The sequence below is a fragment of the Ciconia boyciana genome, chromosome 10 (assembly GCF_034638445.1).
Source record: "Ciconia boyciana chromosome 10, ASM3463844v1, whole genome shotgun sequence".
NCBI classification, from domain to species: Eukaryota; Metazoa; Chordata; class Aves; order Ciconiiformes; family Ciconiidae; genus Ciconia; species Ciconia boyciana.
The window spans coordinates 35051664-35064823 of record NC_132943.1 but is presented as its reverse complement, the minus strand read 5'-3'; the positions used below and the strand labels follow the sequence as shown (position 1 = coordinate 35064823).

The 13160-nt window shown below is 41.9% G+C and overlaps 1 protein-coding gene across 1 annotated transcript in view; it reads right to left on the bottom strand.

Moving 5' to 3' along the window:
* TMEFF2 (transmembrane protein with EGF like and two follistatin like domains 2) overlaps positions 1-13160 on the bottom strand; it is a 134648-nt gene that overhangs the window by 48677 nt on the left and 72811 nt on the right. The window contains exon 5 of the mRNA XM_072874427.1: positions 6370-6466. Coding sequence (XP_072730528.1) covers positions 6370-6466 — 97 coding nt within the window. The remainder of the gene's footprint in view (positions 1-6369; positions 6467-13160) is intronic.

The window sequence follows — 13160 nt, the reverse complement described above, 5'->3', positions numbered from 1 at the left end:
TTTGGCTCGATTTAAGGTCTTTTAGAAGTCAGTGGGGATCTTTGGCTATTGTTGGGCACAAAGTCACTTTTTCACCTGGGCTAGTTTTAAGCTGAAACTGTCCACTGAAAGCGTCCTACAATATCTCAGTAGCTTGCCAGTGAGAAACCTGATAGGAACTGTGGCGTTCATGCAATGCTCACCGGGGGACCTCATTTTCTGACTCTTACATGATGTCTAGATAGTGGTCACTAGTAAGCCTGAAGCTTTCACCTAAGCTGGAACTGCTGAAGCTTTCTTCTTGTTTGTGCTGTGGACAATTCAAGCTATGATTTTGTATTTTGCTAGTTTTCCTGCTTTTGTGCCAGTTCACACAGCATTTCTTTCCATGGCCCAAATGAAGGAACATATCCAGGTTCTCTGTTCAGCTCTCACACCCTAGACAGCAGGTCTGGCTGACCAGTCTCCTATGAAAGCCACCAACCTGGCCTTTCCTCTGAGCAGGTTTAATAATTAAAATATCATGTATGGACAGGTAGGTGTCATCTTCCTTTTTCTAATGTTCCCGATGTTTTGTCTGTCATTGCAAATCCTTCATTGACCAATTTCCAGTTCAAATCTTGTTGCTTTCGCTACTTTTTTACAGGATTGCTGACTCTTAGCCCACTGCATGGTATCTCTACAGTCATGTCAACATGGCGTCTCAACAGTTACACTAGAAGTCAACTGCTTTCTTTTTATTTAAAAATCTTTTAACCGTAGAACATGCACCAAATAAAAAGTTTACAGTTAACTGGGCTAATTTCTGGGCAGACACTGGAAGTAGCTCTGTTATTAGGCCAGGGCTAAGATAAGTGACAAGGGTTTAGGAGGGTGTAAGCCACTTGGCTGTCTCCTGCTGTGCAATGCAGAGATTGCGTGCTGCAGTCCCTTTACTTTCCTCTGTAAATCCTTGCCTGGACTGTTATTAGACATGACTACTAAGCTCCATGTGAAGATTTATGCAGCAGCAGCTTCACTTTGTGCCTTAGGTATGAACTCAAGTTAAGCAGAAATTTAAGTCTTTGCAGAGTTGCCTTTTTTAATGATATGATTCTGTTTCTGTGTTTAATTGAACCACAAGTTCAATGAGTATGTTTAAGTGTTATACATAGCCATGATCGAAGATCTACTTTTTCTCTGAAAGAGAAAGGAAAGCAGCAGAAAATGGCAATATATCTACTGTATAATGCACGGGACATTGCAGATGTTAAAGTAGCTCGTTGTTTCTGCATCTGGAACAAGTAGGTCACACATAGTTATTATACACGCTGCTGAACATGAAGCAGCCAATACCCGTGTAATGTATGTGAGTTTTCAAGCTACCTTTTAGTACTTTATAGTAGTACAGCATCTTGTTTGCAGATGCTCTGGTTGAGAGCAACTGAATGAAGGGGGAAGGGACCCAAAGCTGAGTGACCTAATTGCTGTGTGGATTGAGAAGCTGTCAAAATCATTAGTTTCTTTTATATCTTTTCTTTCTATACGATAATAAAGATAAATATTGATTGCTAGAGCAATATTGATTGTAAGGGTCGCTGCTGATGGCAGCTGCATGATTTGCACAAATATCTCCCATGTACAGTGCTGCTTATTTGCATGAGAATGCAGTTTCACCATCCTCATGTGTTACAGACTGTTCACTTGCCTTATAGGAGCATCTACCCAAACTATATATATATATATATATATCAGTGATTAGCAGTAAAATATGAAACAAAGGACTGAGACAGTTAATCTTCTTAATATGTTTTGTGTATGTGACTGTCTGCTGTGGGTAAGGGGAGTTTATTGTCCCAGCCATGCAGAAAGAAGTGCAGGACACAAGGGACCTGCTGTAATTATGCTGCAACATCACCACCTCACTTGGGAATACCACCCAGCTGCACAGCACATCTGAGACCGATGGTCCTTCCCTTCACCCACTGACCTAGACACTGAACATGACAAGCCCCTTCATTCAGGCCTGGATGCCTTCCTTCAAGCTCCCAGCTTTGGGTCATCAGGGACATATTGTCCCCACAGAATGGCTTCAACATCTTCTCCTGAGCTGGACCTGCTTGGTGGGATCCTTGTCCACTTGCAAGAAATGGAAAAGGCCCCTCCAGCACGGGCCAGGCTCGTGAGGCGGAGGAAAGTTGCCCACCACAAGTATAGTACCTATGGCAGAGCACAAAACCCTATGCTCAGCCAAGGAGGAGTCTTAGGAGTGTGTGGGACCGAGTTGCAGGAAGCAGCAGGGGTATTTACGCCCCTTTTTATGGAGGGGTATTTACGCCCCTTTTTGTCACTGGTGCAAACCCCTGAGTGGCCCATTCAAGGTCAGGCACCTCCTGCCAGGGATACTGCTGCCTCTCCTCCACCTGCAACCTCCAGGAGGGAGGAAGGGGAAGGCAGAGGAGCAATCTACGGAGATGGCCTCCTAACCTCCTCGGACACTGCCAGGCTGCAGGGAAAGCACTCTCTCCCAAGCACGTTATACATCTCTGCGTGTCTGTCTTACAGCTGGCAAACTGCATCTTATTCTGGGCAATGCTGCACTTTGAGACTGCTGCTGGCTGACCTGCTGATATTGAAATTCAAAGGAAAAGCATGCATATTTAACCCCAATTCATCATTTTGATTTTGATTAACTCTACAAGTCAGAGGTTTGCAGGCTTTAATCTTGTTTTAAGAAAATACTCCTGTCCTCTCTTCTCAGCATTTTCCAACAGGAAATTCAACAGAAGAGTTTTTCCTATTATTTATCTCCTTCCACTTACTTGGACACATCATGGACCTCCGAAATAGCTGCCCAGTATCTATCCAAACCATGGCTTGTCCAGTGTAGAGAGTGCTCTTATTTCCTCAGTGGCCCGTAAGGAGGAGATTAATACTGGAATCCAGGTTTCTGACATGGTTATGCACTGACACTAAGCCACTTTAGCAGATGAGCAGGCACTCCATTTGGTGAGTACTATTTATATACAGTGAGTGAGTATTTCATAGATGCTTTCTGGAAGATCTTAGAAATACACCACGGTTCACAATGCTACGCTTCATTCCTCATTTCCTTTTAAGTATATCTCTCGGGGTGTTATGTTGAGTAGCCCTGTCTTACAAAATCAATTATTCCTTAGCCAGCTCAGAAATAAAACCCAAAGTAAGCAACACCAAATGTCTGATTTACCAATAGATTGCAATCCAGTGCTAAAGAGCATAGCCACTGCCCTGCTTTAAATATTCATGAAGCCCACTGGTGCAAAATGCATTAAAGGTGGGAATAATGCCAGTAATACACGATCCTCTTAGTGACAAGAAGCTTTCACATATTAAAGTAGCAAGATGTTAAAGACTTTCAACTGAACAGTCTTTGTTTTTAACCTAGAGAAAGAGATTCACTAATGGAATGCCAAATTGCATTCACTCTTGTGATATTAGACTGCAGAATAGGATAATAATACATGTGTGCTTTACCATGCTGCGGAAAACCTGTTATTACAGTGGGTTCTTTTCTGCCTTTTCTTTGTACTTTCCAAAAAATGTTCACACACATATCTTGCCCCTTCGCGTAGCCGTCTGTGTGCCATTAACAGACTGGTTTTACGCAAATAAAAAGATTTAAAAATAATGGTGACAGAGAATAGTAGTACAATTTAGCTGAGTGACAACTGGCAATGAATAACCAAAAAAAAAAAAAAAAAAAGAAAGAGAGTTAAACCAGAGACAAGGGACTGCAGAATAACAGACTGTGGCAATGCAGAATAATGTTAATTGTCGCTTTAAATCATCAGCAGCCCAACCACATCTGCTATCACACCTGTGTTCTCTTCTCTGATCTACTCTGGCACCCTAGAAATATTAGGCGAACAGCCAGCCTCGTGTCTCCAGCTCTCTGTGGTCTGGCTCTGCTACCAGCTTGCATCCCTCTTACCTGGAAGGGATCAGGGACTGACCCCGCACCCTCAAACTGTTTCTGATTGATACAGGACAGTGCCGGTGCTGGGCTCATCACCCTGTAACAACAGGTCCCAGGGCTGCTGGGACCCACTGACCCCATTTGGACTTTACAAACCTCATCAGTCAGGTGAGATAGCTAAAGGAACCCTGCTTACATCTGAAATTTGATCCACATAACAATAGTGATCAAATAATAAACTGAAATTTCTTTTCCCACTTAATCTAAGGAGATTTTCTGCACACCAAATCTTGGCAGGGGGAGTGGGGGAGTATGTCTATCTGGTGCCAAACATGGAAATTCAATTAACATACACTGGAAAGAGGGATCTAGGTCCCCCATACACAGTCCGCTTTTATTCTAGAAATAAGAATAACAAAGAGCTAACACCCAGAAGGCTCATCTTTTAGAAAGATGTTTATCCAAGACTAATCAGGGGGCAGGGACAGGAAAACAGGGCTCTGTTACGGCATATGAAGTTGTTTACTTCAAAGCAGGCCTTTAACAGGCTTTACATGGTCTTTGTACTTCTGGTTGGAAATCTGCTTTCCTGCCTTTTAACAGTTTGTCTGGTAGCATCTTCCTAGTAAATGCCCTTCCCTGCTTCCCACCCCATGAAGCGTTTTCCCCTGCAGAAAGACTGGCTGTCAATAAAGATTGAGAACTTCAGCTCCTGCAGTCATTACGCTGCTCTGTATAAGCCAAGTTCTTTCAAAGGGGAGGAATTAGATAGTGCAAAAGCTGCAGTGGGAGCATTACTGGGGTAAGTTGGATCAGGCTATTTTATTGAGCTATTTCTGGAAAAAAATAAACACTGCTACTCAGTGCTTATGATTAATAATGTTATCTTGCAGCTAATTTTATTCCTTGCCCCTCTCTTCTCCTGCCTTCCAATTTGGAAGTGCACTTAATTATGAAAACATGAGCACTAGACTGTGAATTTTGATATATTAATTTTACCATGGTTTTGTTTCTACACTGCACCACCAAAACTCTCAAGGACAACCGGTCAAGGAGACAATGAAAATCCTGACACTTGGGGTAATTTCCTTAAGCAAAGTCAAAATTAAGCAATTTATTCCACACAAATCTCATTACGTTATTGCAAACCTATAACCATGATGCATCTTGCTCCTGTTTTTCAACACCGCAATTTCTTTTGATGACTGGAGCCAGAGCAAGGCCTCTGTGGTTTGTTTACTTGGTGTTTTTTTAAAGACTAGAACCAGAGGTTGTTAAAAGCCTGGCAAGACAAAACCAAACCGAGCACAAATGGATGACCATATTCCTAAGCTTCTTCACTGAACAGCAGAAATGTTCATAATTTCATGCCTGACCAACATGGCATGGATGCCTTGCCTGGATGAGGTCAGCTGCCCAACACTGGGCCCAATTATCATGTTCATCATTCATTCATTTATTCATTCCTTCCTTCCTTCCTTCCTTCCTTCCTCTCTCTGCTCCATTCCTACCGTCCAAGTTAGAGTTCAGGCAATATTGCTTTATTGACATCTCACTGCCCAGTCTCTGTATCCACCCTTTAGCTACCACCAGCCCACAGCTTCAGAGGCATCATCCAGACAACAGCTCTAACATCTGCATGATTATTTTGTCATCTCTCTAAATTTGTATTAATGACTTAGATAGAAATATGAGGCTTGGCATTAAGGCAGTGTTAGAAGTACAGCTCTGTGAATAGCAGCTTTTTTGATCTATTGGCTGTTCCAAAATCACAATGAAATGATTAGTTTAAAGTTGACTTAATATATGCTTGCATAGTTTCTAGGCAAAATGAAAAATAAAGAAAAAAATAAATCTGAGTAGACAGAATTATTTCCCTTCAGCTTATGTGGTTAAGGTTTAAAATAATAATTAAAAAAAATTGAATACTTTTGAAACCTCTTTTAAAAAATAAAAAATAAAACAATTTCCACTGAGAAAATTTCTAAATGTACACTCTAATGATTTCAAACATTTGAGGGTTAGGTCTTCAACTCCAGCAACTAGGAGAAATCGAGACAGATCTCCCAGCATTTCTAATGCCACACATGAATTAACATGATGCTAATACTAATGATACTTTTTAACTGGAAAAGCTTTAGGTCAATTATTTTTTCCAATTCTATTTCTACCAAAGTATAAAGCTGTAAAACCCCAGATGGAATAACATAAGTTATAACAGTAACAAAATGGATAACTGTGTTTCTAGACTTTGTCTAAATTGTGCATGTTCCAAAATTATAAACCAGACTGTTTTACACATTTTTTCAGAGTAATAACCACCTCAATCACTGTGTGATGAATCTCTGGGTGCAGAAGATTGAATATCTAATATTTTTAATGCTTTCTAAACCACAGTACCTTTAAATAATAAAACATTCATTAAAATAGAAGAGTAGAGCAAATTACTGTACCAAACATCCTCTGCATCTTCGTCACACTCTGCCCCAAACTGGCAAATGTCACAGGTCGATGTCTCTTTTTGATTGGTTTCACCTGAGCCTTCATTGACTGTTTGATGGAAAGCAGAAGAATACACATTAGTAAAGACAGCACCGTAGCAAAGCACTTCTCTCTAGAAAAATCTATTCACCGCGTCAGCTTAATGTGCTGCTCACAGAGCCGATGCCTGGCCAACAGACAGTGTTTCTGAATGGGGCCAACGCAGAGATTTCCACGTCGGTCTGTAATAAATTCCCTGAATTATGGAGTTGAAAAGAAAATGAGAGAAAGACCCTTCCTCTTCCTTTTCCACTTAAACAATGATCCCATCAAGCTGCAGCTCGGGCAGGTTGTGTCACCACCGAGCCTCATCACTTTGTTCCCTGGGAAAATAATGGAAGTGTATTGATAGAATCACACGCTGCCTTGTGCCCTTTGCCAGTGAAGGCCTTGAGATGGACCCAAGGGGATGTTTTCCTCGAAAACATTTTGAAATTGCCTGCCGTGTGGTGCAATCTAGTCCATTCCAAAGGCAAAACATTTTTGTCTTCAGAAGTACAGCTATGAACCCCAAGGAATAGTTATCTATGGCAGGAAAGATTTAGTGCTGCCCAGAGGAGGGGATGATCTCCAGCATAGGTTAAATTTGAAACCCAGGAAAGTCAACAGCCTTGTCTGCAATTGTGTAAGGTTTGTAACTGGCCCTTAAGTCAAAAACGTGAAGGGACTGAGGGGAAAATAAAAATATGGGTATAAGAGGACTGCAAAAAAACGTTGACGGCTGAGTACTGAAAGAGCGAAAGAGACCGCTAAGGTAGGCACCAAGGAGAGGGTTTGTCAAAAGACCCGAAGGAAACATCATCCACATTTATATTAAGGTATACAAGCATTTTTTGATATCTTTCAATAGGTGCTACTTTCTAGCAAGACACAGTACCTGGTGATATCCTGCCAGTTACAGAATAATTAAACCAGCCCTGACTTTAAGTATCAGTCAGCTTTGATGTTATCTGCATAAACAGCCTCTGCAGTGTCATCCTTTCATTTGGAGTCAGCGCTGTGGTGCTGGGTTACTGCACATTTGGGTCCAACCTGCCACGGCTGGTGGACATGCTGAAGGGTGTCGGTAGCCCCACTGACGCTGATGGGACAAACCACCTGCCTGATGTCGTGCATCCACTGCACGAGACCCCATTAACCTGGGTGTTACTGGAGGCTCTCGGGTGGGAGTGCTCTGACTTTGAATATGCTGTTTTTGTTATTTACTCAAGAAAGAAGAGTCCCAAGCTTTCACAAAGCTGTTGGAGCAGAAAGGGCTTTTGCCCCTAAAAGAGAAAGTGTGATCCCAATGCCTGCTTTCTTACCCGGGACAAGTTATTTAACCTCTGTCCTGTTTCCCACTGTGTAAAATGGGAATAATACCACTTTCTACCAACAAAGAATATGGAAACAAGTTTATTAAAGATCATGATATGCTTAGATACTACAGTGATACAGACCACAGAAAAACCTAAGGTAGATGGTTTGCCTCAGAAGCTTTTTCCTGAGGCTTAATATAGTCAAAGAAAGTGTTGGTATGTTTAGGTATGAGCTATGCCTCAGCAATTTCTTATCAGTCTTGCTTGAATTTAGACTACATTACAATGAAAAAAATTTACCTATGATGAGCATTCTGATGATCCTAAAAGGAAAAAAAGAGGGGTTTGCCCTATTTGTAGAACTTTGCTCACCTTTATATCCAAAAATTTCATGTACAAAAAACCAAAGGGGAAACTCAGAAAACATAGCCTGGATTTTTGTTCTACTGCATTGTCAGGTTTTGTAGGAAGGGTCTGAGCTGTGGTTTTCCTGTTTCCTTAAATGACTGAGGAACTCTTTAGGCTCATATTTTCTAAGGTGGACAGGGTATGCAAGGGCCGTGTCCTCACACCATGAGCACCTCCACATGTGTGATCCAGACCCAACAGCACCAGGAGGCTCACGCTGCTGTACAGCTCCTCCCCACTTCTCTGCAGCTGCATCCAGGCCTGGGTTTTTCACCAAGTTTCATTTATATTTAAATTTGGAAATCTTTTTTCCTGAGGAGATAACTTTGACAGCCAATCTTGTCAGGGAATTTCCAGTGGTTAAGATATTAGACAGGACACATGATCTGGATTTATCAAGTCACGCTGCTTTGCTGTGCCACAGTTTCACCATTTGTGAAAGGGGAACAGAATATTTGGCAGATACTTTGGGAGCTGTGACAAATGACTATGCAAAGTACAAGGGGATCTAGGGGCAGAAGACTTCTTATGACAGCCGAGCACTCCTCACCTAGCAGGAATATAACAATTGCTCCAGTTCAGGAAGGTGAAAACATATTTTTTATGGAAAAGAGCTATAATTTTTTTATTTTGTTATTCTGCAAATCACTTTCCTTATATTTCCTTTTAATTAAAAACATATGCCCTATTTTGTTTTCTTCCTTGTAATGTTTCTATTTATAGCTGTCCAGCAGGTGTGGTTTGGCCAGGGACTTCACACAGTTCCACATCACAAGCTGAGTAAAACAATTGCTTAAGTCATTAAAGGAAGGCATTTGAAAGATTGAGCATTCTGAAGAGAACTAACTGATTTAGAGGAACATCTACATTAAGGCACAGTGCAGTTCTTTATTTCTACTAGAAAATAATAGGTCACTCCTTCATATTTTTCTGAAGAAGCTCTGTATCCAGCGTTCCATAATGAATGTGCATATTGTCATTAAATGCCCAAGCATGCAGCGGTCTTGAATAAAAAAAGACAGCTGCTTATCTCCCCCTCTCTCTCTTCTTCTGTTTTCAGTAACCACAGATAATATTATTCTTTAATTTTCCTTAAGGTGTATTTTCTCTCCCTTCACAAACATACACACTGGCATGTGCATCGACACCCATGTTTTCTCCATGCTGTGCAGATAAGTGCTTTGATAACTCTGGACATCTTAGAAAGAGTTATTTTCCCAATATTTCCTGCTGCTTTTTAGCTTGAGGACTAGTGGATGCTCATTTTCTAAGGTGACTCTTTTTCCTTTTTTTTTTCCTCGCTGCACTTGCTGATTTGCACTTGCTTTCATATCTCAACCGAAAAAAAAATGTTAGCAAAAATAATCTAGTTTCTGGATTCCTCTTCTAAAAATAAAAGGGGTACCATTCTCTTTTTCTCATGCACGTTATGTAGTTCTCATATTAGCAACTGTTGAGGTTTAACACCAAGACTCTGTAAGGAACATAGTAGGGCTCCAGGGAGGCTAATCGCTGAAGCCCACCGCTTATTACTCACGCAACTGAGAAATGTTAAGCTGCAAGTTCCTATTTGTATTAGTAAGACTAGCAACTTCCAGAGTTCAAGGAAACGTGCTAACATGGGTTAGAAGGTCACTAACATTATCTGAAAGTCACTTCAGAGACTATCTCAATCTCCTAAGCAATATAAATTCTTAGCTGGGAAGGCACTACCACACAATTTACAGAGTCAATGGACTGCGGTAACCACAACAGCTCCTGTTTTAATCATTTGGTCCTTTTCTGGCATTCTCACTGCACTCAGATCAGGTAGTTGTGATTTCAAGAATATCTGTATTGCTTGCAAGTCCCACAAGAAAGAAACCATTTTGGAGACATTTTACTTTGTTTCCATAGCTGAAAAGCCAGACTGAAAGTATCATCAGTAGATTGGTCTGACTCTGTGCTTATTTCCTGTAATATCAGGAGAAAACTAAAAGCCCCAAACGATCCCCCCACCGCAGACACCTCTACTTCCTCTTTACACTTCAATCTCTTTGAGTCTTCTGTAGGTGCTACAATCCCAACAAATGACTTTATCTACACAGCTTCCCAGACTTACACTCTACTAAGAGTTGATGACTGGTAGTTTAGCCGTTTTAGCAAATGGACACCAAAATCTCTATGCTCGAACTTCTGCATGACTTGCTCAGTGTCTTCCGAAGATGCTCGATGAGTGTCAAAGGCAGGATGGAAAAAACCTCTTTGCAATTTCCAGAAAAGCAGCTCCAATGGGATGGTTAGGAATACGCACAGCAGCTCACAGTCTTGATCTGATATACAAAGCATTACCTATTTCCCAAGTGACACAAGAGACATACACATAACTCGCCTGATGGACCTTACTGTGAGGAGTAAATGGAAGTGGAAAGAGGAGCTGGTGAGCCATGAGGGAGAACTAGGTGGCGACACCAGCTAAACACAAATCTCTCAATCTCTCTTTGCTAACATGCATCTGAAGGCAACAGGGCAAACTCAGGAGAGTCTCGGTTCAGTTTTCATGTGGCTTTGTAGGACTACTAACACTATTATAATAATCCATATTCAATATATTTTAACTATCCTGGAGAACACAACAAAGAAACAGCATAAAACATCATCACCACACATTTGAATATAAAAAAATATGACTATAATGATTTGTTATGATTGTTTTTTCTATTATGCAGTCTTCCTTTGATTGGTGTGATCAGATGCGTGCTCATCGCAATCCCTGATTCTGACTTGACTCCTCATGGTGGGACATCTTTGCTATTGTTGAAAGAAGAACCTCAAAGCTTGCTCTAGCTCATCCTAACAGGATATCCACTTGTTTTTAGCTATAAAATCTAGGTAATAACAAAAATCATGTGGAGGTGAGGGTTGATGGCCATTTTTGTATTTTGGAATGAACGACAATGTGCAAATTAAAATGTGGAGGAGGAGGAGGAGAAGAATGCTCTTCAGAGCAGCTGAGGTGATCTTGCCACATGCTTCAGTCCTAACAGGACTGCTCTGAGCCGGTGACAAGGCAAGTGGACGAAGTGAGAAAGCTCTGAGAAACCAGGGCAGAGAAGCCAGCAGAATTTACTAAACGTGTTAGAACAAACATTACCTGCACCTCTACCAAATGGCTAAAAACACCTCACAAACTCAACCAGTGAAAGCCCAGATGCTGCAAGCAACTTCACTCTAATCAATAAGTCCTTTTTCCTGAAAGCATTAGCTCAGTCAAAACCTGCAAAGTGAGAAAAATGAAGGGTGCGAAGCAGGGGGTCGACTCACGAATGATTCTGCTCTTGTGTCTGGCAGAGGCTCAGAACGGCATTACAGTCAAAATGAAAAGAAAATGGCCTACTGTATGGGTAATAAATCCAAACTCTGACATGCCTTGTTCTGCTTTACTCCTGCTGTCTGGCTCTATCTCAATAAATACAAATTTGCACTCTCTCACACACACAAACACGCTGGGGAAATTACTTATCGCACGAGAAAACAGTGTCTCTACCCAGCTCAGGACCCAACTCACAACTTCTTATGGAGACCTGAAATATTCTCCTTTGTGCCAACAGGCCTTTGATGGGTTTCTCCATACCACCAAGGGTCAGTCCTTGAAACCACCTCTCTGCTATCGATGGGCAGGTTATTTAAACAGTGCCAGGGTTGTCCCATACCCGAGCTGGCTGCCCAGGAAACCAGACCACCTTTTCCCAGCGTTTATATTGCTTCAGGTCCCATTTTGGGTACCTCCACGTTGCCATTCTCAGCCAAGTGCTGGAAAAGGTTAACGGGACGACTTCAGGGTGATGCAAATACCTAACAAGGTTTTTGGGAAGGAACTAGATGTATCCAGCCAGCTCAGATTGCTGATAAAATGTATTCTTATCTTCTTGCTAAAGAGCATGCAGATATAGCCTGGCACTGCTTTGATGCCAGTCAGACTCAATGTGCAGTGTTTTCCAGCCCTCATATTTCTACCGTGACTCTCAGGCTGTATTTTTTCTTAAAATCACAGCCGGTGGATTATCTCAATTTAGAAGGATCTCACTTTCTATGTTTATTTGTTTTGAAAGCTACATCCAAGCTTTAGGGCTGTGGAGAAAAAGCTTGTGTGTGTAATAAATACCAGAAACTATCAAGTTTATAATTTTTAAAAACTAATTATTTTTGTAGGGCTGATTCATGACTTTTCAGTCCTGTGCAATGCTGAGTTTATGTTGGACAGGAAAGAAGCACTTCTGAAACAGCTCACGCTTGCGCAAGGCCCTGTGCTGAGCTCACCCGCACCTTGTGCTGAAGGCTCCGATTCTGCCCTGGATACAGTCTAATTAGTGCAAGAAAACAGTGTCTGGGAAGTGCCCTGAGTTCAGTAAATAACTATTTTGTTATTCAGTAAATAATAAAAATTGTTTCACATTATTACTAAGTGCTGCTGCTCTCTCTAGTTGTGTCTTTATTTTTTACCTCCTGTCTTGCTTCCTGTAGTGCCTTCCTTCCCATTCTCTTTTGGCTTCTTTCCTTTCCCCACTGCCCCCAATTTTTCAGTTGCAATTACCCTAACACAGGGCCCAGCATGGAGCAGCTCTGGCAGCTCTGCAGATGAGGTGCTACTGCTGTGAGGAGGGGCATGGGCCCATGCAAAGCCGCGTGCCTCTCACTTCGCACAGCTCAACATCTTAGAAACCTTAGAAGCCTTCTCCAGCTGTCATCCAGTCCAGGGGCTTGGAGGCCTCCCCTGGTGAGATGGGTAGCCTTCACACCCTCTGAACCGCATTTATGGTGGCTCAAAGTGGATGGGACGGGAATGGTTTCACAGGAACAGCATTGCTCCTCTGCATCTATCTGATGGCAGTTCTCTCCTTTCAGCGGGCGCAACTGGAGGTCTCCAGGAGCATCTGGGTCTGAAGTCAGGACATGACCCCCGACAGCCCTCTGTAGGGACCTGCCTGTATTTGTACAACCATGGCCAAGAGGGAACG